The sequence below is a fragment of the Phasianus colchicus genome, chromosome 17, assembly GCF_987193195.1.
Source record: "Phasianus colchicus chromosome 17, bPhaCol1.hap1.1, whole genome shotgun sequence".
In the NCBI taxonomy this organism is placed as follows: domain Eukaryota; kingdom Metazoa; phylum Chordata; class Aves; order Galliformes; family Phasianidae; genus Phasianus; species Phasianus colchicus.
The window spans coordinates 8,017,587-8,044,523 of NC_143452.1; the positions used below are offsets into that span (position 1 = coordinate 8,017,587).

General features: G+C 43.9%; 2 protein-coding genes and 1 long non-coding RNA gene across 4 annotated transcripts; 2 read left to right on the forward strand and 1 right to left on the reverse strand.

Annotated features, from left to right (window-relative positions):
• Window positions 1-34: 34 nt before the first annotated feature.
• On the forward strand, window positions 35-5,338 carry MTG2 (mitochondrial ribosome associated GTPase 2). 2 transcript variants are annotated; one of them, XM_031590148.2, is made up of 6 exons: window positions 35-225; window positions 1,595-1,742; window positions 2,347-2,462; window positions 2,770-2,988; window positions 3,621-3,759; window positions 4,134-5,338. In XM_031590148.2, exons 1-6 carry the CDS (start codon window positions 79-81, stop codon window positions 4,526-4,528), a joined length of 1,164 nt encoding a protein of 387 aa, XP_031446008.2. In that variant the 5' UTR covers window positions 35-78; the 3' UTR covers window positions 4,529-5,338. The 2 variants fall into 2 exon arrangements, with proteins under 2 accessions (XP_031446008.2, XP_090008319.1); XM_090152193.1 differs by having other exon boundaries at window positions 4,431-5,338.
• A 10,117-nt stretch (window positions 5,339-15,455) lies between these two features.
• HRH3 (histamine receptor H3) lies at window positions 15,456-18,383 on the reverse strand. Its single transcript, XM_031591594.2, is given in 3 exon segments — window positions 15,456-16,934; window positions 17,752-18,148; window positions 18,150-18,383. Coding segments are annotated over 3 exon segments (1,488 nt in total). The 5' UTR covers window positions 18,374-18,383; the 3' UTR covers window positions 15,456-16,067.
• Window positions 18,384-20,195: 1,812 nt separating this feature from the next.
• On the forward strand, window positions 20,196-25,892 carry LOC149915618 (uncharacterized). Its single transcript, XR_016471928.1, has 3 exons — window positions 20,196-20,413; window positions 21,104-21,264; window positions 25,571-25,892. It is a non-coding gene; the product is annotated as an uncharacterized LOC149915618 (long non-coding RNA).
• Window positions 25,893-26,937: the final 1,045 nt, after the last annotated feature.

Consider the following 26,937-nt stretch of genomic DNA (forward strand, 5'->3'; position numbering starts at 1 on the left):
CATGCGCACCGCGCGGGGCGGGGCGGGGCGGGCGGCTGCGCTGTGGGCGCCGCGGGGCGGTGCCGGCGAGGCGGTGCCATGCTGCTCCGCTGCGCGTTGTGGCTGCGGGTGCTGTCAGTATGGAGATCCGTGCCCGGCCGAGAGCCGGCTTTCTCCACGAGTTGCGCCGCGTGCTCAAAGAACAGGCGGCTGAGGCAAAAAAGAGTCCTTTCGGAAAAGAAATTGGTGAGTTCTTGCGTTGCGCACCGCGCTGCTCCGCTCCTCGCCTGCCCTCCGCACGGCCGTCGGTGTTTTCACGGCGTTACAACCTGCCTTTGGTGCTGGAGAAGCCGCAGAGGACCTTCTCTTCGTGTTTGGGTGGAGTTTCTTCTCTCCTAGTGCCGCCGGCACGGTTCGGTTTAAAACAAGTTCCCCGTGTCGCCGTGTGGTGGTGCCAGATCTGTAGTGACGGGGTTTGTCACGGCGCTGCTCCGAACGGAGCTCTCACTGTGCACGGGTTCCATTTGTCCGCTTGCTTACCTTCAGATCGTAACGTTTATCTTGTTCCACGCATGCTATTTGATTAAAATGACTCTTATTCTTAATATAAAGTCCTGTGGTAACTCACAGAATTCGTGCATTAGTGCAGCCGAGTTGCACACTGCATTCATGCTGACTGAACCGTTCCATCCACCTGCATGGCTGCAATGATTTCTCCCATATTTACACTGGGGGTTTATGGCACTTCCCACAGATAGGTGCCTTCAGCTTGCTGTTGCTGGCAGGAAAGCCAAAGCACAGCACAGTCAGAAGCCAGATGCTAAAGTCGTGTCAGAAACAAGGCCAAAATCTCTTCACCTTTACCTCTTGAGCAACTGCTTGTGACAGATATTAAAAGTAACTCCACTTATCCTACTCTCCTTAACTTTCTCAATTGTTAATAGGTTGAAATTTGTACTGCTTTCATCACCAGGTAGAGAAAGCAGGTAGAGAAAGACTCAGACCAGGCTTGATGGGGCTTTGAGCAACCTGGTCTAGAGGGAAGTATCGCTGCCTATAACAGGGGGGTTGGAACTACATGATCTTAAAGGTCCCTTCCAGCCCAGACCATTCTATGATTCTATGAACGCAATGAGTTAGTGTGAGAACATCCCTCCACACAGACACTATGTCTTCTTTAGATTTTAGCTCAATTTTTAGAAGCTTATCTGTTTGTCTTTTTTCCATTTTATTTGCATGAATAAGAGCACGACGACTGAGTGATTCTGGTAAGCTACCTGTGTCAGCAGTATGTAATCATATTGGAAAGATAATTTCCCTGTTGTGAGCTCTCTTTAATGCACACGTCTGGTATCTGCTTCATTAGGTTGTATCAGCATACTTTCTGTGTTTTAAAGAAACTCTTAAAAATACTGATAAATAGATTCCTTTTTTCTTCAAAGATGCACTTTGTAGTCTACATTTAATTTTTCTGTGAATTACAACAGTTTAGAGGAACTCATCATGACCAAAGGAGCACATCTGCATATTATTAAGTTCTGTAGGGCAGTTAGCTTGTTGAATGGTATCTGTGATAAACTGTACTTAAAGGCAACAAATCTCATCATCTTTGCAGACCCGCTATTTTGTGGATCACCGGAGAGTGCGTGTGGTTGGGGGACAAGGAGGAGGAGGAGGTCAATCTTTTTATAGTGAACCTAGAAAAATATTTGGAGGTCCTGACGGTGGAAATGGAGGTGATGGAGGTCATGTCATTTTAAAAGGTAAAACTCAACAAATCTGCTTTATTTCCTGTTGTCTTATCAACTTACACCTGTTGCTTGCTTTGGTTTTTTGTTTCCACAAGGAAGAGGTTATTTCTCTCTAGGCTGTCTTTGCTTCTATATTTTGTTCTGAGCTGCGGAGAGAAGGGTATAAGTGACACTGACAGCCTTAGAAGAGTCTCCTAGGAAGTGTTTTAAAAATCGTGGCGTTTTTAAAATATTTTAGTGACTTCTATCTGGCTACATAATGATAACCCAACAAATTTTACTCTTCAGCTAGGTAAGGCTGCTTCTGCTACCACCCTACTGCAAAATCTGCTAATCTGCCAACTACATTTTCTTGAGGATTTTGTAACGGTTGCGTACATTTTGGAATGAACCATTTAATGAAATGCATGATTAACAAACCTAAGCAGATAAGTAAAGGCAGTTAAACTTCACAACTTACACTGATATTAGTATTCCCTGATATATTATGTTGAGACGGTGAATCAGATATGTATTAATGTAGTATTCAGAAACAGTAAGAAGAGTCAAGATAGAGTTCTGCTTTGCATGTTCTGCTAAAACAGTGTCTTTAAAATGCACATATTTTGCTTTGCAGCTGACCAGCAAACAAAATCACTTTCATCAGTCCTCCCTTTCTATCAGGGTTTTCATGGAGAGAGAGGAGGAAGCAAAAACTGTTATGGAGCCAATGGAGCTTGTGTTTATGTTAAAGTAAGTTAAGGTTCTAGTTGCTATATTAGCTTTATGTTTACATTGCTCATTTTCAAGGTTGATGAACTCATGAAGAGAACATATCTCATACACTTTTACAGGGAGCTTTGCCCTGCAGGAACAGGGCTGGTTGGCATACAAGCAGATCAAAATTCTTTTCATTGTTCATCAGAATTAGACTTATTTGGAAGGTACATCTGACCAAAATACAGTCCTGTCCTGCTTTCGCTTCGTGGGATAATATGCCTAGAGAAAGCAAAACACTGTTGGAGATGCTACAATGAAGTTAATCTCTCTTTGTTTTAAGGTGCCTGTAGGTACACTGGTAAAGGAGGACGGGGTAGTTGTGGCTGACCTCACTCAACATGGTGAAGAGTATGTTGCAGCTTATGGAGGAGCTGGAGGGAAAGGTAATCGCTTTTTTCTTTCCAATGAAAAGCGAGCTCCAACATTTTTTACTCTGGGAGAGCCAGGTCAGGAGAGGGTCCTCCATCTGGAACTCAAGACAGCAGCTCATGCAGGACTGGTGAGTGTTGCTATGGTTCTTCACCTTCCCTGTTGTAGGATGACATTTGACTGACTGAAGAAATAATGTCTGATAACATTTTATTGGCCTTTTGGCTTGCTTGCTTTGAGATGCAGCTTGATGCTTTCTTGCTGTTATTTGGTAGGAGTCTGTCCAAAGTGATTTGCAGAGCTGTCAGGCTCTTGCTGCTTCATCCTACTTTTGCTAAAATTAACTGTATCTATAGAAGAGCAGTGTCCAAAATTCATCAATGATTAATGCTCACTGATATGTACAGCAGGTATTGTCTGCAGAATGTACAGATGAACAGTACAGTGTGGAGATAAAATTAGAACACAGATGAAATGAGAAGAGCAGAACAGAGTGACGTAATGTTTTTTCAGATTAAAATAAGTGCTTCAGTATTGCACTAAAAAATAAATTACGGAGTTCTTTTTATGTCTGATCTATTTTGTGAGAAATGTCACCTATAAATAAAGGAGGGAAATCAAGGAGCAAAATTAATATTCTGTCCCTATTGGGAGAATGTTTCTACATCTGTAAAAGGTTGTGTTTTTTTGTTTTTTTGTTTTTTTTTAAGTATTATTGGAATGAACCTTGAACTGTGGCTTTAATGGGTGCTTGTCTTCCAGGTGGGCTTTCCCAACGCTGGGAAATCGTCGCTTTTGAGAGCGCTGTCCAACGCAAAGCCAGCAGTGGCTGCCTACCCATTCACAACTCTGAACCCCCACGTCGGCATTGTCCGCTATGAAGACTATGAACAAGTAGCAGGTAAAAATTGCAGTATGCTGAGTGTTCCCTGATAGCAGTTTGTGTCACACAGCTTCATCTTTGAGTGCTCTAGAAGTTAACAATTTCATTGAATTATTTCTATGGAACTTCAAACTTGATGCAACACAAAAACTGAAAGCCCATTTCACATTCACTTACACGTAGCCTTAATATCAAACTAGCCATCTGAGTTCTGACTTCATTGGAATAACTTAAATCTGAGGGGTGTAAAATAATAGGAGCCAGGTTTAACGTTAGTTATCCTTAGTATTTATGTGTTGTGGTGTAATTCTGTAACACTTGCAGTGGATTGGGAAAGACTTTATCCTTGTTTTAAGTGTGTTGGACTCACTGTGAAATTTTTCTCACTGTAGTTGCTGACATTCCTGGCCTAATAAGAGGTGCTCATCAGAACAGGGGCCTCGGGATGGCCTTCCTAAGGCATATTGAACGATGCTGCTTTCTTTTATATGTGGTGGATCTCTCTGTGTCTCAGCCATGGATTCAGCTGCAAGACTTAAAATATGAACTTGAACAATATAAAAAAGGATTGTCTACAAGGCCTTGTGTTGTCATTGGGAATAAAATTGACCTTGCTGAGTCCAGGATTAATCTACCACTCCTTAAAGAACAGATAAATGACAGAGTCATTGCATTGTCTGCATTGACAGGAGACAACCTAGAGGAACTGTTACTGCATTTGAAAGAGCTGTATGACACTTACGTGAAGATGGAACAAGCACAAGGGCAGAGCCCAGTCAAGTGGTAGGAAGCAGAGCTACTACAAACTGCTAGAAGGAAGAAAAATCATAATTTGATTAGATAACATCTGCATGTGTGGTTTTCTTTGTTGTTTCTTTATTTTGAATGTATTGCACGGAGCTTGGGAGTTTGTTCTGGGCTGCTTTCAGTGGAAAATTTTAATTCACCTTTGAGGTGTCTTGGATGTCATAAAATAAATGCAGTGCTCTGCTTTTATGGTGGAAACAGTTTTTTATTTGACTCACTGTATACAAAATGTGTTAAGTTTTCTTCTTGAGGAATGGGGAAATTTTGATTTAGAACAGTGTTTTTTTCTACAGAAAAGCTGATAATTCTGTTTCTGTCACTTGGAACATTTTGTTTAGTTTCATCTCAAATACTTCATTTCTTCTGGGTGGTGCATCCTTAGCAGGTAGGCTTTCTTGCCCTTTTTTTCCCCCTCTGGCTGCCTGTGACTGCAGAGGAGCAGTCTTGTTCAGTCTTTGTACATTCATACCCTTTTGCAGTTGGGATGAGATCTGTGATTATGATTATGAATTAGAACTAACTTTCCCTTTGTGAGAAAGCGAGGGTGTGCCCTTTCTTAAGAGCAGCAGGTTTTTGTTTTGAAAAAGTGCAAGTGTAACTTAAGTGCTTGAATTATTAAGTAAAAAAAAGTAAAATGGGTAATTACCTCTTTTAAATTCACTTTCTGAGTAATTGTATCTCATTGGGTGTGGGAAGCAATCTGTGTGTAATAAACAATGATATTGTTCCAAGTATGATCAAAGAAAAATAAAACCATAAATATTAGATCCCATAGGGGCTCTCATGTTTTGTTTCATGCTTGCTTCATCCCCTAGGATTTACCAGACTGAATGAGGTAGAAGTTAATATTCAGTTCTGTTGTTTTTATTGGTTTTGTGCAGTACTATTAGGCCTCTGTGCTCCTCAGCAACATTTAACTTTGCAGCTGTTTGGTACTGACAGATACTCAACTTTCTGTCTGAATGTACCTGAGAATTTTGAGAATGACAAAGGCCATTTTAAACAGCCTTTACTCAGAGATCTCACACTGACTTTTAGTGCTCACACCATCTCAGTGCTTTCACTGGAGAACATTTTGTGTACTGATGTGCAAACAGCACAGCAGGTTGCTGGACAGCTCAGCAGAATGTCCTATGGATCATGTAATTGGTTTCTTTGTTCTTAATGTTTATAGCCACCTGTTTTAAGATGACAGACCAAGTTCTTACCCACAAGCTTACAGGGTTCAAGGAGGTTTTACAGGAGCACATATCCCTTCCTCTGTTGATAAAAACTGCCAAATAGCTTCAATTTCATTGCTGGAACAAGTGTTTGTTGGAGCTTGAACCTTCTTATTCTGTATAAATCTATACTGAATGAAGTAACCTCCTGAGAAAGGTCTCTAAGGTAATGCTGAATAGATGTGACTGTGCCCAATGCAGAGCTGATAGCTTGAGTCACCTTTTTCTGTAGTGCTCCTAAAGTATTATGGTCTCTATTATGATGGTCTCCTGTACACACTACTTCTTACAAGGTCTAGAACTTGTAATCGGAGGAGTAACCTCTGATTCTTCTGAAAATAAGGTCTTTACAAAGGAAACTCATTCCACTGGTAGGAACAGATGAGAAATGGATAGTGGATAGAAGTGGATAGTGATAAGACTATAAGAATGGTTTTAAATTGAGACAGGGGAGGTTTAGGTTAGATATTAGGAGGAAGTTTTTCACACAGAGGGTGGTGACTCACTGGAACAGGTTGCCCAAGGAGGTTGTGGATGCCCATCCCTGGAGGCATTCAAGGCCAGGCTGGATGTGGCTCTGGGCAGCCTGGTCTGCTGGTTGGTGACCCTGCACATAGCAGGGGGTTTGAAACTGGATGATCATTGTGGTCCTTTTCAACCCAAGCCATTTTATGAGAAAAATAATATTGTCAGGAAGGTTCAGTCTCTACTGCCAACATCCACCTCTGAGGCTGTGGGACAACCCAATAAAATAGGAGGCATTACTTTTGAAGCAGCCCTCTTAGTATCTTTTACTGGACCCACTGTGCAATGCATGTAGGGAGAGTGGGTGAGTTCTGCTTGGCACCTCTTCTATCCCCCCACAGCCCTATCATTTCCCTGAAAGGGGATTTAGATCCCTTCCATTGGTAAGGAAGTGTGATATCTTGATTCTGCTTGACTTGATCCCAGTGTTGCAGTGTGCCTGGCCTTTAAAACACGGCTTTGTTGTCTTTTGTCTTCCATAGTGCAGTTTCCAACTTTCTTCCATTAAGTTTCCCCATCTTTTTAAACAGGGATTAGTTGTTCCTGTGCTGTAAAGGTTTGGAAAGACTAAGGTTATTCATATTTGGGGGGCAGGTTATATATGTGTGCCAGTAATGATAAGGGATGATTTGATAATCCTTGATAATAGAACAAAGACACCTTCAGGCTGCACTAATTTTTTTCTAGGCGGTTCTGAGGGTTATTATGTGGGATGTGCCCATTTTTTTCTGACATACAGCTGGTAGGAAAAAGGCAGAGAGATTTTTATCAAGCTTTTAATACTGAGCTTGTTTTTGTCCTTCGTTTTCCCACTGAAAGTAATTTTTCATCTCCTCTTTCTCTGCTGTAATAGAATTGTCCAAGGCAGCATTAGCAGTGTTTGATTTCTTACAGGGTTTGTTGTTGTTGTTTGGTTGTTTTTTTTTCCTCTGTCCTGGTTGATATGAAGTATTGCTTTGAATCCTTGGAGTGAGCATTCCTTGGCTGGACTGCTTTTTGCTATTCTGCTATTCATCACCAAGATAGAAGTGTTCGTGTGTTCCATGTTCTTGGAGCCAAGACACCAAGCCAGTCATACTACTGGACCATATAATTATGGTTTAAAAATGTCTTCATCTCTACACACTCATTTTAAATAAGAGATAATGGGTAACTTTGTTACAATCCATTTTATTCTGGTAACATTCCATTAATTTTAATTGGAGTCACGCTGGCATAATGCATTGGTGACCTTGGTCCAGACTGTTGGGTTTTTTTAACTGAAATGGAGCATTGCAGCATGTTCAGATGTCTTGGGTATTGGGTAAAATAAGACACAAAACATGAAAAACTTTGTACTTATTCATATATGCTGAAAATGTTTTATAAAGGCTGAATCACCTTTTAAAATGAGTAGTGCACTTAGATCCAGACATATTAATGCTGATTACAAAGTGAAACTAAAAACCAATCACAGAACAAATTATCTTCTGTTGTTCAAATCCTCAGCAGGTGCCTCTTTATCTCCGTAATCAGAGAAATCCACACTCCATAGATGTGTGGTAACAGTCGATATCTTAGAAAACGTCAAGGGTTTTTTTGGATTTTCCCACCACATGGAAAAAGTCATAATAATATGTTTTTTTAGTTTGAATCTTGACACTTGCTTCCTCAGTGCTTAATTTCCATTGAGAAAGGAACGTAGCTGTTCTCCCAAGGATGTGTGAATTCCCACCCATTGCATCCTTTGTGTGCACACTAATCAACCAGTGATAGAAGCTGGCTATTCACTGTCCAAATCTAGATAAATTAATCTTCCACTACAAATGGAAAATGCTTATGAAGAAAAATATTTGTATGAGGCAGTATAATTCCTTATATGCTGATTGTCAAGATGATATCTGTGATAGTACAGATGAGCTATCCATATTTTGATTATCTTATTCATGCAATCATACTGTTGGGTGGCTATTCATTTCCTGCTGTTTTCTGCTATTAGGGATGAGGAAGATGAGTTTGGGCAGCTAGTTTGCTTTGTCCAGACAGGACACACATTTATCACATGTAAAAAAAAAAATGACCTCGTAAAAGGTCACTGCCTGAAATGGACATTTTTACATTTTACAATGGATTATTTTAGAAAATATTTGTCTGCTCTCTCCTTCACATCTGCAGGCTTTGAGATTTTTTTCCACATTATACAAAACAGGATTTGCCACATCAGTTTATTAACTGGTACTATTCATTCATGTAAATTATCGTTAAGCATTCCAAAGATAGTGACTTTTTTTAATGCTCACTAAATATATTCATATGGCTCATGAAACTCATTAGTGTAGGACAGTTCTAGAATTCTGTATTAAGACTAAATTAAGTTAGTGCTACAGGAGTTAATTTCTTAATGTGTTTAGTCTGGAACAAAACCAATATTAGAAGTAACTAACCAGGTTACTTCACTCATTATTGATGAATGAGTACAAAAGTTGGAATTTGCTTTTAGTGAATATTCAAGCAAAAAATAGAACTCCGCCTGCTTTCATTTTAATACAGCCTCAGTATTTATATATTAATGGAAAAAATAATTGACGAGCGTCACAGATGTAATGGAATAAAGAATAAACTCATTCCGTGTTTTGTGCTTGCTCTTCTTCCTGATAATTAATATATCCATTTTTCTGGTGCAGTTTGGATCCTGTCAGAACAAATACCTCCTTGGCCATTGTATAGCTTGCATTTAGGCTCACTGATGTTCGTGTTTCAGCACACTTTGGTCTGGAGGAGGCAGTTCTGTTGCATTACTTGCTGTCTTTATGTCTTTTCATGCCACATTTGTGAGTGATTAATATTGACCAGAAATTATGATTGAATGGCCCTCTATTAAGTGAGTGCTAGGTGAATTAATTGCTGAGATGAAAACAGTTATTCAAGGGACTTGATATGAAGACGATAAATAGTTGATTTTCCTGTTCTTAGTCTTTTGATCACTGAACTGGGGCTAGCTCTCAAGGGGTGAATGAAAGAGGATTGTTTTTCTTGTTTGTTCCGGGCAAATTACTCAAAGAACTGTATTATCAGAAAGCATTTTTGAGATGGCCATTTTGAAACAGCTTGGGAACATGTGGGATTTCCAGTGGGAATTTCTGAGGGATTTCAGCTCTTAATGAATTGTTCTGCACGCTTCTGTCCACATGAAGTCTTCCCAATGAGAACCTCAGAAAGGGTGCAGTGGGCACTTTGATCCTCTGCTGAGGTTCTGATCTGCCTTTCTGCTCTGCCCTTGCAGTGATCACCATCAGTGCATGTTTGACCTCAGTCTTTACCTTACTCTGGAATAAGCATCAGCATTTTTCTGTGCTTATGCTTCTGGAGAGTAGTTTGCAACCACAGTATAGATTAGAAGTATAAGCAGCAACAACAAAGAATCTTTCCACTTGTTACTTTCATGAAAGCTTTTGAATAACAGCTTAATTCCAAGTCATGAGAGTGTTTAACATAGGCTGCATGCCAGTATTTTACATATCATTGTATCCACATGATTTTGAATATAAGCTCTATCAGATATTAAACAGTGTTTTAGTTGCAATGGTGTGTTGAATTTGTGCTTTTTAGGGAGTAAATTATTTTCACAATAGAGGGTAATAGCTCTGCTTTGTCAATCCATCACCAGTTCAGGAACACTGCAGGGTCTGTGTGCAGCTTAACATTCAAGGAATTCTCTGTGCAACTCCTATCATTGTTTGTTGTTCAATAAACAGCTTCTAATGACTGAAGCTGTGTGTGAGCTGTTACTTAACAGCTAAAGTGTTTGCCAGAACTGTTGTTGCCCTTCTAGAAGAGAGCTTGTTGTTTGTGAGTGCTGAGATATCTTGAATGAGACGATCAGCTACACTGCAGGCAGGTTTCCTTAGTGTTGATTGTGCTGTTAAACTGTAGCACATTGTGATAAAAGAATTCAAAAGTCCATACCACATCACAGGTGCATTTTTATGCCTAAAAGGACTGATGTCGTGTTGTGGGCCCAGCCTGCCTGTAAAAATTCCACTTTTGTCATGAGCTTTACATTGACGTGCACAGGATGGATACTTGTGGTGTTTGTACCCCTAGCACCATCACTCCTCCTCTCACGCTCCGTCCTTGCCATCCCTGATACGCAATCATTGCATGTTATGGTGGGGGGCCTTGGAATTATTGACAGGTTTCTGTTGTATAAGAAAAGCCTTTTGAGCACACCAAGAAGTCCTGCTTGGTGCATCTGAGTCACATTTTACATTGTACTGGGCTGTAGAATTTTACAAATGGAAAAATAATAGTCCTGTTCTTCCCTCACAACTGTGCACACTTAGCACTGCCCATAATGTTTGGTAATTGGATTAAATATTGGTTGTCTTTTATACTTAGACTGTGCAAGCGGCTTGTAAATTAGGGAGTAAAACTGTGGTTTGCAAATACCCAGTAATAAGCAATAGTTGTGTGTCCTGGACTACAGCAATAAAAATAAAAGCTTTTCCCTTTTTGGCACTCATCCAGGCTGGCTAGCAAACTGTTTTTATTCTTGCCTGCAATTTCTACATTGGAAATAAAGGTAATAATGCTCCTTATTCGGCTCCATCTATTTGAACAGTAAGTCGTTTAGAGTGGAGATGGCCTCTTTCAAGACTGGGTCTGTGCTTAAAAGTTGTCGTGGTATCATTGCACCAGGGCTGGGGTTGTGAAAAATGAATTCTCACTCTTAGAAGCTGCGTTGTTAAACTTCTCTCTTGCAAGGCTGCTAATCTAGTGTCTTTCCATCCTAGTTTTGCCATAAGAATGCCTTTTCACTTATAAACACGGAAGGAAACCGTTACATTCCGATTTGAACAAGTACTAATTACATCTTCCCAGTTTCCCTCTTGGCAAATCTCATTAATTATCCCAGGTAGGTGTTTTTCAGCAAAAGCTCCTGCTTGCGTTATCTCTTCTCCTGTTGCCTCCTGTGCTAGCTAATGAAGCTTCAGCCGTGTCTCTGGAACAATGAAGCCATTTATAGAACTACAGGTTGGGGAGAACAAATAAGAAACCATAACTAAGTAAGGGCTCTGAAGAGAGGCTGTGGAAGCAGGGTCTTCTGTCTGCATTAAGAAATCTTTCATTGCTGGTGATTGGGGTAGAGGCAGTACAGAGCTACACAGAAAGTAGCTGTGCTGAAAAATTTTCTTTGATAGCATATTGATATGTAAACGGTGGTCTGAGAAGGGAGCTAATGCCTTGTTTTTTGGTTTTTTTTTTTGCCTTTACATCCTGTGGTTAATGGAGTGTAGGTTTGTATTAAGAGAAGAGCATTGGCATCACCTCCCAGCAAGTCTCACAGCAGGTCTTACATCAGGTCACCTAGCCTGTTTCTTAAAACAAAAACAACCGGGGACTATTTACAAATGTGTGAATACTATTTACTAACACTGCAGGCATAAATTGGGTATTTCTCTCTGGAAATAGCTGTTTTTTTTTTTTTTTCCCCTATGCCTATGTGCTTCCACATATCTTTGATGCATATTATAATTACAGTTGGCCATCCTTCTTGTTTTTTATGGAAAACAGATCCAATCTGCTTGGTTTCTGTCTAGACAGTAGCAAAAGAGCAACTGTTCTGCAGGCTTGGTAGCAAAAGTATCCAAGTGCTTTGCTAGGATATTTGATGAGAAGCCCTGCATTGTGTAATGGCTCTGTTGTTTTCACAGTTCATTTTTAATTATGCCTGGAGGCTCCTAAGCCAAGTGCACATAGACATTTATAATCTGAACACTAATAATCAGTGGAATTCATATATTCCTTTAGCCGTGTTTGAATTAGTCATCAGCTGCTCTGAAAGTTCAAACCAGCTCGAAAGTCTTCAGTTGGAACAGCAGGCTTGGGTGTGAGTTCATATATGGGCATAAGTCCTTGGTTTTCCTTTGTATTTGGCAAGGCGGGAGCTTTAGTTCCAGGAAGGAATGCAAGCATCTTGCCTGAACAATCTGCCAGGGGTGAAATAACTTCCAGCTAAGTTTAGCTGATTCTCAGAAGTCATTTCTTAGAACCACAGGACACAGACAGAGAGGGGTTTTGAAAATGATGGCTGAAGATACGTATAACCTCTCCATAACAATCAAGGAAAACTTTATTTGCTGAACAGTTGATGTTTCAGTCCTTATCTCAACCTTTTGGTCCATACAGTACCTGTGTACTGAGTAGGGCTGTATGGAAGCCTGGCCTTCCAGGACTGCAAAGGCACTTGAATGTGATGTCTTCTGTGCTATTGAGCTGAAGCTGCACATGCACAGATGACCTTCACTTTGCTAATGGCTGCAGCATATCTTGAACAACTCCTTTACACTTCAAATACTTCATAATGTTGAAAATCCAAACCCTGCTTTTGCAAACCCACAAACTCATATTGTCCTCTTTCACAGGAATTAAAGAAGCATGAATGTGTTTAATCACTGAAGCACAGGTTTATCTCCAATCATCTGTGCACATGTTGGTACAAGCATGGCCGTGTGCAATCTCTCGTACAAGAAGATAATTACCATGAAGAATTCTACAAGATTCCCAAATTATATTTTCCCAGAAACTAGTTTATAGCAAAATAATGCACTGCTCCTATCTTATTAAATAACTTCTGTTAATTTGGGGGCTGTTTTTTGCTCATCTTGATATCACTTTCATGCAATTAAAGCATTGTTGGTGTGATGGAAACATTATTGAAATCCAGGGAGATAAGGAAAGGGAAACAGGAGAAACTAGTGTTCTTTTTAGGATGGATTTATGGTTGCAGTTCACCTAGTTCTTATCTGAAAATGTGTTGAGCATCTCCTGCACATACAGCAGTCAGAGACCGTGAAAATACCATGCAAAAGCTTTACAGTGAAACCTGTCCATTTCTTTACTCAGTAGGAAAGGACTTTAAGACCAAAATCCTTGGTCCATTCTGACAGCTCAGAGAAAAGTAGCACTGGGGTTCTAAATGATACAGAAATACACTGATGTCACTAGTGGGACTCAGGGATTTGTGGCACTTGCAGAGATGGCACATGGACTTCAGCGTAGTACAGCGTGGCCTTATGGATCACAGGGAGCAAGACCAATCTCCATCAACTCTACAAGTATTATGCATTTTATCAGCCTCAACACTGTGTTGCTTACAGCTTTGGCTGTTTGAGCAAATATGTATAGAAAAAGAAATCCCAGCCCATGTCCCTGCAAAGTCACCTCGAAAATTAAAATAGGTCTCATTGCTTGAATGGAATTATACCACGGACGTAGGAGAAAATCTGCTCATCTTCAGGATGCAAATATTTAATTATGAGCTAAGAATTTGAGAATGGAAACAACGGTTCTCAGAATTCAGACAAACAGCTGCAACTTTCTTTTTAAATGCCTTCTTGCTCAGCTCATCACACGCAGGAAAACCAGCAAGGAGTGGCAACTCTTCTTTCTTTTTTAATTGGATACAGTGAATTTAAACTCTAGGAAGGAACAGTTTTATAGAAAGAGGAAAAAGAACCTGGTAACCATATGCTCCCAGTTTCTTAGCTCTGGTCTTATAGCACGTTAATGTGTATTGCAATGTGGAGGAAGGAAAAACAGCACCAGCCACCTGTGACATCTCCCTGCTTTATTCCACTATGAAGCTCAATTAGCAGTCCATCCTTACTCAGGTAAATGTCTCATATAGGAAAGACTGGTGAATTCTTCATTTGTGAATTCATTTGGTCAGTAAGAAACAAACCATAGTGTGGAAAGTATTCTCACATCTAATTTGTCAGAGATCTACCTGTTAGCCACAGAACAGAAAGAGTTCTTTCAGATTAATATTTTCTGTTAAATTTCCTTTCTGGTAAAATGATAAATAAGTTATCTGGTAAAAGATAGATAAAAGGATGAAAACATGAAAGCTGCTATTTAATACCAGGTATGACAGAACCAACAACTCTTCTGCCCTTTTCTGTAGGTGTAATGTAACTTTTATCAGGCTGGACCTTGTAGCCTTTTCTCTCTTTATGAACAAATGAAAAGAAAGACAGCTGGAAATTGGGCCCTCATTCACATCACCCACTGCAGGGAACCTGCTGTAGCACAGGGTAGGACTAGCTGGTCTCCAGAGGTTCCTTCCAGCCCCTATGATTCTGTGATTATGATTTTTGTCTTTTTTAGGCAGTTGAGTGAATTGCATGAGTCACAAGGATTTAAAGTAAGCTTTTCAGAAGTAGGCTGCATGTAACGTGCTCTGGAAGAGAACTACAGTCGGAAAGAATTAAGTGCCACGCTCTCAACACCAACTTTGTGTGACGTCCAGACCCCATTTAATCAGCAGTAAAAGAAATGCAGCTGTTTCAGGAGCCTTTTCTTTATTGGCTTTAATTGTCTCTTCAGACAAATACATACATGTTTTGCTTTCAGTTGGATTTCATAATTTCTAACAACGTCCTGCTTACCATGAAATATTTGTATAAAAGTACTTTACTGGCGTTCTCAGAAGGTCGTAGACACAGGAAAGTACACCAGGCTCAGCAGTGCACACTGATACTTTTCAGTACACTTCAAAACATGTATTTGAGTTCATATTTTATGGCCTGACGGAACTTGTCACAAGACTGCAATATCATATTCACAGAACAAGACATCATTTAAATCTGACTTCAGATGACAATATTGATCTACTCAACAAACATCACTGGAATAAAGTAGGATGGCATTTTTGTTTATTCCTAGCAACAGCCAAGTAACTGTTTACAACAGCTAAGTGTAATTGGCAATCACAGCATCATAAGCTTGTGGGTACAACTTCACAGCGATTGGGTTTCCATTTATAAATGTAGTTTTCAGACTTATGATCTCAAGCTTCCTTTGCAATACTGTTAAACACAAGTGCTTGCCATGGCAACTGATGATGTATTTGTATTACTACAGCAGTGAGCAGTGCCAGCAGAGATGGGAGTTAGTCTTTTGTTTTGTGGTCATACTGCCTGTTCCCAAAGAGCTCATTGAGTCTACGTGGGCAAGTATGATGAAGAATGAGATGGGAAGCAGAAATAAAATGCCCAATATCTCATGCTGGGTTAGAGCTCTGGTCTCTTGAATCTGATGATCTGTCTGTGGAAAAACTGGCTGTTTGCTTAAAAAAGAAAATTAAAAAGTGATAATTGTGTTGCTTGGATCAGCTTGACCAAGGTCTCCTGCCTGGCTGTAAACTCAGTCTGGCTGTAGACTCCTTGCAGCAGAGATGTGCCCCTTCTTGGAGAGTGGAAAGGACATACCTTGCACCATATGCAGTGAGGATCTACGTTATGGCTGAGGCTGCTGTAGTAGTAATGATAAGTGAGGCATTTTTTCTTTCTGTGGTTCATTCTTGCTGTATTATCTTGTAATAAGTGTAAAGAGAACAAAATAAAACCCATTCTCAGTAAAAATCAGGTTTGCAATCATGTAACCTTTAGTTTAATGATTTAAATATGAGTTTAGTCCGGTGGGTTTGGGGTAGGTATTTATTTTCTGGGTTTCTTATTTCAACAAAATGTTGGTGCTGCTCATGCTGACTAGGTGGCAGCAGAGCTCTGCTGTGCAGGTGGAAGACATCACTGCCTATGGATAATGTTAAAATGGAAAAAACCCAACCTCCTCCCTCCTCTGTTCTGCTTGGTTTTGTTGGTGATGAACTGGCATAAGTTAACAGTGATCTCCCAGCTGCCTTCCTCATGTGCTGCAGAGCAGTGATCCCAGCTTCTGGAGAAGCAATACTACGCCTGTGATACAAAGGCTTTCCCACGCCCGAGGACAGCTTCATTTCCAGCAGTTCTGCAGGGGATCATGAGGCTGAATCTTCAGCTTCTTTGGACAGAGGAGTTTCATAAAAGCTCTTCTGAAGCTGTAGTGACAGAGAGGATATAGGACAGGGTTGACAGCTGAGTTGATCCACAGCAGCCAAAAGGAAGTCTCGTACCAGTAGTCAGAGATGCAGTGGCCGTGGCAGCCAGCACGGATAATCATAAGGAGGGTGTATGGCGCCCAGCAAATGCCAAAAATACCCACAATGATTGCCAGCGATTTGGCTACTTTCTTGTCTCTGGAGAGCCTGAAGCGTTGGGTCATGCCCTGGGAGACTATCTTCATCCTTTTCTCTAAGGACAGTGTGGATGCTGAATTCTTACATCCCTTTTTGTTGCAGCACTGGGATCTCCCCGAGCTGGCTGTCAGTAGGTCTTTTGCACCGGTGGAACCTGCTGCTTGTGCTTCACTCTTAGAGAGGCCGAGGGTTTCAGCTGGCTCCTTCTGCTCCCACTTGTAGCATTTCGAAGCAAACTTTGTTTCTGGGCTCATTTCCATCTCTTCAGTGAAGGGCTGGTTGTGCACTTCATGGAAAACATCCAGGCGTAATTTGGTACGCTTTTGTATGTTCAGGTAAATGCTCAGGTTAAAAAACATTACGCTGATAAAAGGGGTGAAAAACTCCAGTGTGGAGGCTGTCATGAGAAAGTACCAGTTGTAGAAAAACTCAGCATAGCATTCCCCAGTAGGTATGATACTCTCACCCGAGATGTACTCCCAGCTGATAATGGCAGGTCCATAAAGCAGGAATGCTAATACCCACACCATCACCATCTTCAGCACTGCTCGCTTGGTGTTGCCTTGCTGGGCTCTGTAGGAGATCTGCAATGAGGAAACCTTCCCATAAGCATGGTCACACACCAACTGGTTGAGGCACTTCACAAACACACTGTTGGCATTTCTGGTAAAGCTGCAAGGCAATATCACAGCAGTGTAACAAATTCACATGTCACAGGCAGCACGAGCAATTGCTGGATATATCACACACCTGCCAGGAAGACACAGAACCCTCATCTTGCAGCACCAGAAAGAGACGTGAGTTCTGCTCAGTGGAAATGTACAGCCTTGGTTCAAGCCCAGCAATTTGCTGCTCCCAGACATATGCCTGAGCTGTCCCCAGCCAAGCTGCATCTCCTGGAGACAGGCATGCATCACACACCAGGCATTCAGCTCTGCCTTGTTCTGAACCCAGGCACCGTGCAGCTGACCCACGTTTGTAGTTGGAGTCAAGGAGAAATCGAGCAGCTGTGGCTCTGATCGGCCTGGGCAAGGCTGTTTTCACACCTCACAGTACCCACAGACCTGAGCACAGTGCCCTGCTGAAGTTGGCACTGAAATCTCCCTAGCTTTCAGTCTGCAACCTGCTTGTCTGCCCCGGAGATGACAGATCTCTGCAATTTATAGTGGGTCTGCCTTCCTGTCATCTGCAAAGGAACATCTGCACAGTGGGATCTGGTTAAATATGCCAGAAACACTCATTGGAAGCCACAACTGAATTAGGTATTTGTGGATAATCATTTCTTTCCAATCACCGGGCTGAAAGATTAACAATTTTGTGGACGATTCAGAAAGCTTTTAATTAACAAAGAACAAAGCAGAAGTGAGTTATTCCCCTCTCAGCTGCCGTGCCAGGACTCACCGCTCTTGTCACCGAGAGGAATCTGTCATAGCTAATCAGCACGATGTTGAAGACCGAAGAGGTGCAGAGAAGATAATCAACTACCAGCCAGAGTTTGCAGAGGCTTCTCCCGAAGATCCATCTCCCTGTCAGCACATAGGGCACGTACAAAGGAATGCAGAAGGCACCTGCAACCAGAGGGCTCCGTTTGTTCGGACACGCGGGGCCGTGACCTGCCGCAGCGCCGCCGCCCGTGCGCTCCCCAGGGCTGTGCTCCGCCGGGCGCTGCGGGGCAGTGGGGTCGGGGAGAGGCGGCGCGCTGCGGGACGGAACCCCGGGGCTGCGGCCGGGAGAGCGGCATGGCCCCGCGCTGGGCTGCCCTCGCCACGAAGTTTCGGGCGCGTTGCTCCGCGACGGGCGGCACTTTACCTACTAGGAAATCCGAGATGGCCAGGTTGAGGAGGAAGAAGTTGTTCTGGGTGCGCAAGCTGGAGTCCGCCACGAAAGCCAGCATCACCAGCGCGTTGCCGGCCACGGTGACGGCGATCAGCAAAGCCATGAGCGCGCCCAGCGCCGCGGTGCCGACGGCTGCGAAGCGCCCAGAGGCGGCGGCGGAACCGTTCAGCGCCCCGCCGCTCTCCATGGTCCGCGCCTCTCCGCAGCCGCGGGGCTGCCGGTCCTTCCCTCCCCTCCCCGGTCCGGCCCCGCCTCCCTCCCCGCCGCGGTGCAGCCCCGCGCTCCCCGCCGCTGCCGCTCCGAGCGTCCCTGCGGCCCCCGGGTGCGTCCCGCACCGCTCGCACGGAATGCTGCCATCCACTCGTTTCTTTTTCCCCTCAGTTCCCCCGATTCCTCCGGAGTATCCCCACGCGTCCCGCTAGGAACATCTCTGCGTCTCCCCCAGAGCATCCCCCCAGAGACAGGCCGTGGGGAGTGCTGACGGTCTCTGCCCCAGTATCGAAATGTGGAAGTAAACGCCCAACTAGAAGTCAGCCCCGAGTGTCCCCGGGCAGGTGGAGGAAGGCAGCGATGCCCGTGCCCCTCACAGGCAGCAGGTGAAAGGTACAGCTGCCCGGGCGCTGCCCTGCTGCAGATCTCGCCCTGTCCAACCCACGACCTGCGAACCCACTGCCCTCCACTTCCGGCTGCAGGGAGTCGATTCACGCCTCCTCCTCCCTCCTCTTGCTTGGCTTTTCATAGTTAAGGGAATAACTTTTGCCTGAACGTATTTTTCTGCCGGCAGTACTGCAGGACGAAGCTCCGGCCACGGTAAAACCCATGCATGCAGTGCATGCTCTGCGCGCAGGAGTGAAAACGCCTTCCGGGTCCCATCAGCTCACCTGGGGGTGAGGGAGGGGTGTGCAGGGCAGCACCAGAAACTAAGGCTGCAGAATCTGCCCCAGTGCCTTTTTTTTTTTTTAATCTGGAGAAGTCTGATACGTTTTGTCCGTCTTTGAAGAACAGCGAACAAAAAGCAAAGCAATGAAATTTTGCAAGCCCAGAAACATGCATGAAGCCAAAGCTGAGCCTCTTCCTCATTACTTCAGAAGCCATCTTCACACCAGGAGCTATCAGAGACTCGAGCAGAGGCTGAAGAAGCTCCAGCATCGCGGCAGCCAGCAGCAGCAGCCAGCATTTCCGCAGGGATGGCATTTGGTGGCACCTCGTCCCACCCCTTCGCTTTCGGTCCGGGCTGGCAGGAATCGCTGTGCCCGCACGGAACCACGGCTCTGTCCGCACCGCCGCCGCGTCCCAACAGAGGAGGTCACTGTGTCCCCGCGGAGCCGCACACGGCAGCGCTGCCGAGGACAAAGCGGGGCTTTGCGTCGAGTTGTTGATGGGGTGACTTCTAACAGCCAACACTTCTATTCCGCGGCTGTTTGCGATCTCGTGTTGTTTGTAATCTCTAGCTATTCAGCCAGTCGTTAGTATTCATTAAGACATCTATGAATTCCAAATGAGTGTTTGCATACGGCGGCTCTATCACTGCGAGCTGCTCCTTAGCTGTCAGTCATTATTCAGTTTGCTCCATCAGAACAGAAAGCAGAAATCATCCTTCCAACTGAAGGTAATTTACAGAGGGATTCCAACACGTTGGGTGCACAGCTCTCTATTACCGTTTAACCAGAGTGACTTACCTGGCACCTTGGGTCAGTAAGGAAAAGCAGAGCTGAGCAGAATAGAGTTTTCCTGCTCTGTTTCTTTTTTGCTTCAGGAGAAGGACAACTATCTACCTAATGCATTTCTGGAATCATGCTGTGTTGGTCATGAAACAAAGGAAATCACCCAGCCTAGAAGGGCTGATTAGCAGATTACAGGTGGATATGCAATCAGATGGCACAATGGCTAATGTTTTGACCTGGCCTATGCAGTACATATGTCATATGTAGATGTCATGTGCTCATAAGTGCTTATATGCATTCACTGGGGTGTAACAATTAGTCTATTGTCACCTGCCAGGGTTCTCGGCCTCAGAGCTTTGTACCACTTAGTCCTCAGGCAGATACAAAAGCAGATAGCCAGTGTAGAGACCCCAGCCCAGAGCTCCTTATTCAACCCAGTTCTTAAAGGCTTCTGGGATGTCTCAGCTGAGTGTGATGAGGCAACTGAGGAGCCTCAGAGAGCAGCCAGTGTGCTCAAGTAATGCTTCATGAGCTCATAGTGCAGCTGTGCTGGAAGCTTTCAGGTAAGAGCAGCAGTGAGGAGCTTGGGGGCAGCTCTGCTGGTAAGCAGTTCCAGTCCTGGGGGTTCTCCTCTCCTCTCCTCTGCTTCCTTTTCTCCCCATTTCATTTTTAAGAAGCATTGAGCTTGGATGTGAGTTCCACAGGTGTTTTATGCCTTTTTAAACAAACAAGGGCAATATGTGTCTATTTTTGAGCAGCTTTATACTGAAAGCAATGCCTGCATTTGAGCATTCCTTCAGACTCAAGCACTGAGTGAATAAGAAGTGAATAATCTTGTAAAAATGGCTGTTCTAGGCAGTTTCTCTACAATGTGAACCTTTCAGGCTAAGAGAGAAATAACTTCTGTAGTTTTCTGGTGTTCAGAAATCTTTGGGTGTAGTTCTAGAGTGGGGTCTATCCCAAACTTTGGCGTTACAGAGTTTGAGCACTGCCACATCTCAGAGTGGTGCCCCAGGACCTTTGGCTGGCCCGGCTGGCGCAGCCCGCTCTGCTCACTGCTGTTTACAATGGGAAGCACTCAGGGACTGTTGTGGATGTGCTTTGTATGCATCTGGCTTGGTGACATTGGTTTCTCTTTCCCTTGCTTATTATTTTAGTTTGGCGGTCCTACAGGGACCAATTTGGAGTTGCTTTTGCTCAGTTCTATTTCCTCCGTTCAGCATCTCATTTACCTTGTCTCTTGTGACTTGCAGAATTGCACAGAGATTTATGAGCCAAACAGAGAGGTACAGAGAAGTTCTGCCTTCCTAAGAACTCATGTACAAACAACTGGAGCTTCCATGTGGGACTGTGCTGACTGCTAAAGATACGGCGCTGGGATCTGTTCTTCTCAGTGGAGCGCCTTCCTCTGCAGGCCAGGCATAATTCTTGTTTCTAATCCTCTAGTTTTATTAAATCCCTGTAATCCCTTTCATATAAAACTATTGTGGTTTTGTTGAACACACAGTTAGAATCACAGAATCAGAGAACTGCCGGTGTTGGAAATGACCTCCAAGATCATCCATGCTACAAAATCTGTTCTCAGTTGCTTTAGAAGAGCTGTAGAGATGGTGCTATTTTGCTAGATGCTTGTTCTTGTCTTAGATTTTCTTGGATGCTTGGCATCTAATGAACCACAAAATTCAGACAACTTCGTTGCCTTACTTTTGCATTGTTATCTTCTATCACTTAGGTTTGATTCTCTGAAATGCCTTTGTAGCTCTGAGGTGTATATTGAAGCGTTTGTTAACCATCTTGGCCCATAGATAACTTCCCAGTGTAACAAACCTGGAGCTGGGAGGATATTCCTTTGCTGCTGGCAGATTTATTATATAATTGATGACATCTCCCACCTTTAGGGACTGTGATCTTTTACAAATGACAAAGTGATAATCAGGACTGAATCATTAAAACAAAAACACTGTTTCAATTTGCCTTGGAGTGTACATGACCTGAAATCTTTCACGCATTTCCCAGTCAAAACCAGTAGAGGTGGTGGCAGCCCCATTCTACATACAAATAACCTCCACTCCATGCAGCAGCTGATGGCTGGGAAAAGCTCACAAATTCACAGCCCCTCTGTTCCAGGCACAGCTATTGTTCAGTGCTTGCTCTGACGTTCTTGGCTGCGGCTCCAGAGTCATACTGTGCTTTTACATCAGCACAAGTGCCTCTGTTGTGGGGCAAAATACCCCACCATCATATGAGCTCAGCTGTGTAGGAGCACAGGCACGTGCAGTCTGTGTGCTGCTCCTGCTGGCTGCCTCGTGAAGGGGAAAGATGGAAGCCTCCATTTCTCCTGGAACAGACCCAACAAAAGCCATGTATAAGGTGCTAATGATGAAGGGGGTTATTGGTAATCCATATGGACAGGTGTCCCCGGGATGCTGATCAACCTCCTCTCGCTCTCCCACAGAAGAACTTGCACTTCAGTGCAGGTTCAGATACCTATCGTTGCAATTACGAAGTAAAAGGACAGCTGTGTCCTGAAACGGGAGAGATAAGGAAATCAGAAGAGACAATACCAAGAATGCTTGAAGGGGAAATGAGAGCTTTCATGACACCTTCGCTTTGATGCGTGTCTGTCTTTGTGCTCTCACAAGTGAGAGTTTCACAGCGAGGGCTCTGCTCTTCCCCAGAGAAGGGAGAAGTGCAGGCTGGGGCACAGCAAGCCCCAAACCTCTGCCAGATGCTGTTACTGCTCTGCATTATTGCCCTTTTCTTCCTCTGCTTATTTCTGCCCCGTGGAGCCAGCTTGTCTGTGGAACAAACTTTAAAGAAAGAGACGATTTAATAACCACTTTGTATTCATGCCTTTACTGATGAAGGTTGAAAGTGCTCTGGCATTCACACAAGTATCTGTGCTATGAAGCCCATCCCTTTGTTTTACTTCTTTTTCTTCTGTCTTTCATCGTAGGAAATATTTATTCAGTTTGGAAAATTTCCTTTTATGAGATCCCCTCACGAGGTAGCAGTGCCTGGTGAGGGTAAGAGCAGCACAGAGGAGAGAAGAGAGCCCAGAGCAGCTGAGGATGAAATTTCCAGAGGAGACTTTGAGCTCCTGCTTTGCCAGAGCCCAGCTGCTGCACATACAGGGAAGCCAAACCCTAACAGGAGTTTTGTATAGGTAGCATCAGAGGATGACATACAGAAAATGCCATTTCCCACAGTAGAGACCAGCAACAACTTGTGTGTCAAACCTGGGGAGCTATTAGGACTGAAAAACAGCATGGCAAGCTGAACCTGGATGGATCATCATGAAATGAGCAGCTGGGCTGCTGAGCCAGGTGGCAAAATGACTTCTACTGGTGGCAGTGTAACACTGCAAGGGGCTGAACAGAGCAAGCTTTGAGTTGGATATGAGCCCCATTTGTAGTTTTATGGAACCAACAGCACTGCTGTGAGCATCAAAGTGCTGAGTTTTGCTGCTCTGGGGGAGGGAAACAGGTACAGCACAATGAGTAATGCAGTAACTGTCTGATCAGAATTAGCACCTGGTTCTTGTCAAGGCCAATTCAATATTGCGTTTTGAAATGAAAATTTCAGAGCACAAGGGGAATAAAACCGAAAGTCATCCTGCATCTGTCAGCTTGGACTCAATTGGCAGCAGCTGTTAAAGCCCATAGATGTTTTCAGAGAGAGACAGCAGGGTCTGATTAACGAGACATGATATCCATAAGCAGCTGTAATCAGTGGTGGAAGTATTTTGCCATGTGGAAGAGCAAACATTACAGTTCTGCTGAAAAAATATCAATTAAATTTGGTGCTCTGTTAGGAGATGGCTTTAAAAAAGCTGGGCTGGACTTGACTCTGAACACTTGTGATGGCAGGAAGTAGTGCAGGCGTGGAGCTGAGCGAGGACATTCCAACAGTTCCTAGTTGATGCTGGTGTTGTTGTCAGGTGGGCATAAAGATGGAGCAGCTGTAGAAAAAAATCTGGGCTTCTCTGGGCTTTGGTGCAAGCTGCAGAGCAATGCCTTTCTTAATGCTTAATCAAATTTTATAAAACTTAATGGTGCTAAGCAATTAGAGGAGTGAGTGCAAGCCCACTTATGGCACCCATGGTTTTCTTCAGAGCTGCCATGAGGTTCTTGAGGGAGAAGATCTGCAAATGTCAGCTCCCTGCTGGTCTGTGGGGGCCCACAGACAGGAAACTCATTGGTAACCTTATGTAATATTTAAGAGATTTCCTGCACCAATTAATTATCACACTTTATATAGTAACTAACATATCTCTCATATGTATCAAAGTTTAATTCGGTTTAATTCATTACTGCCACTCAAGGTAGGCCCAATTCTCTCTTATGAAGATATAACCATACTGGTTCATTGTATGCAACAGGAAGGAAAGGATAGCTCCCTTTCTTCTGCTTTCCGAGCAGAAATATAAAGCTGGCTTGTCACCAGAGAGCTCCATGGTGGATGAAGACTTCATCTGAAGTGTGTGGATTTCTTATGAGGAGAGGACAGGCTGAGGTGTTCAAGGCCTGTTGGGATGGGCAGTGTGAGCTGGGGGTGCAGCCAGCCCATCGCAGGGGTCTGGAACTGTATGAGCTTTAAGGTCTCCAACCTAAGCCATTCTGTGATTCTATCACATCAAAACCTCCACTCTGCTGCCCAGGAGGACCGGAAGGAGATGCCAGCAAGGTGCAAGTGAAGATGCAGACAGAATTGGCTTGGCTGGACTGAGGCTGCCTTCACACCCACTGTCTGAAATGTCAACACACAGTCCCAGGTGGTGACTGACACTTTCATCAGAAGGGCTCAGCCCACACACCCATCTCTTGAGGATGAGGAGCAGGCAGAAGTCACTGGAGATGCTGCTGATATTGTTCCTAGCAGGTCTGCAGGAAGTTGAAGCATCTTTTCAAGGGCGATCTGTGAAAGGCATTGCACTGTAAAGTCCAGCAGCATTGCAGTCAGTTATCAAAGCACTTTTCCTTCAAAGGAAGATGCCCTTCAGGCTAGAGGAGAATACGGCCATCTGTCCTTTGAGCCCTCATCAGCTCTGCTGGATTCCTTGACCCACCCCTGTGAGTCATGGTCACCCTTGGCTCCTCTGCCCTCCTTTTCTGTGCTTGAACAGGCCAGAAGATTGCCAGAAGCTGCCTCATCTGCCTGCCTGTTTCCTCCCAGATCCTGAACTATGCTTCACTGGTCTCTGTTTCCTCATCTTTTCAGGCTTTCTTTTGATGTCTGCTATAGATCAGCAGAGACTAATAGGGAATATGTCAGGCATCTGAGTATAAAAGCATGGTGAGGGGGGATTAAAAGGGTTATAGTGATAGGAGGAAAGCAAAGCATTTAGGAAGCATCAGCTCTCTGCAGGAGAAGTAACAACAATGCTCAGGATGTTTTTACCTGTCCTCCCTCTTCCAGGAACAAATACGCATTCCTGGGCTGCTTTGGTTTCCAAATAAAACAGTAATTTGGAGTCAGACTGGTACAGAAAAATAGCAGAGGACAAAGAAACTAGAGCTCTGCTGGGTAGTGAGAGGAGCTGTAACCTCTGTTCCATTTACTGGGTTAGCTTGCAATGAATGGTTTTTCAGCAACAAGAGCTGCTACACCAGCCAGCCTGGTGCATGCCAAGGTTTCTGGCCTGCTGTACTACATCCATTCCTCTGCAAAGACGGACTTGCTGCTGCAGTCCATAACAGGATTCTCATTTTCCTTTGCAGTTATGTTGCTCTTCTTCTTGTGAAACCACTCAGCTCAGCCATCTCAGGGAGCTCCAGTGTGACAAAGCTGCTGCTGAACACAATAGTCACTGAGATCTCACTGAGTTCAGAACATGCTGGAACACAGGAAAAAAGCAAAACTGAAAGACTGACCATCTTCCTGTCCTCAATAAGAAATCAGGTCTGCAGTGCTGACCCCCTCCAGGCAGGTGAAGCTGCTCTGCAAGTAGGATGCCGTAAACTGGGAGAAGCCAAGGATGAGAAATAAAGTTAGGTACCTCCAGTGTAAACTAAGGGAGTGAATCACACGAGAGGTACGAAGCTGCACTGTGTGGGAGCCAGGTCTTCCATCAGGAGCGCTTCTGTCCTTGTAATTCTCTGTCTCAGCCTGGCCAGTAAAGCATAGGTCACTGAGCTGATGCCTGTGCCTCCAACGGATGGCAATCAGTCAGTTACTTTCCTGCATGCTATAGAAGCCAGAATTTAGGGATACTTGGAGTCAGCTCTCCTTTATGACTGCCTGAGAACTCCATACCTCGTTATCCCAAGGCCAACAGCCACAGAAACCCTGTTAGCTCTGTCACTTCCCCACGTCTCAGTGAGCTGAGGCTGTGAAACACTGCCTACCAGCAGGAAGCGAGAAGTGAGAGATAATTCCCTACTTGGCTCTCTTGCTTTTCTTTCCTTTCTTTCACAGGACATAAGAGACACTGGAGAGCTTGAAAATTACTGTCAAACAGACCAAAGTCTGTGATGTGCCATTTTTGCAGGTACTGTTAGTTAATGCAGGCTGTCTTACTGCTCAGCAAGTGAAGGATTCCTTGGCGCTTTGCTTGGTAAACAGAGAAGAACAACAAAGCTTGGAAAGTGCTGCAGACCTGCAGCTCAGGGAGGAGCACCTGCTCTGTGAGTTCAGCAGTTTGCAGGGAAGTTTCACCCATAATATGACATGCTGTCTTCTTTTTTTTGTTCTGTGCTGTCTTTCTGCATGGTCTAACAGCATGGTGTGAGATGGAAAAAGGGAAGAGATGCAGAGCACAGCAATAAATTGTGTTTGTTCAGGTACGAGATGAACTGTCCAACTCCAATCACCATCATTTTGTTAATAATGGTGTGCAGAGGCCATGGGGTCAGTTCCAGGCAGATTTTTCTGAAATTGAGTTCGTAATTCCACTAGTTAACAATGCATCTCACACAGCCAGTGTTGTTTGCAGTGCCCAGAGAGGGGGTTTGCAGACCTTGCTTGTATGCAAGTGGGTTGGGAGTGAGAGGAGGGCACTGTGGGTAACATTTCATGTGACACTCAGCATATGAGAATATGATGGCATTGTTTTGAAGTGATTCTGTCTGAGCTTGCAGGTATACAA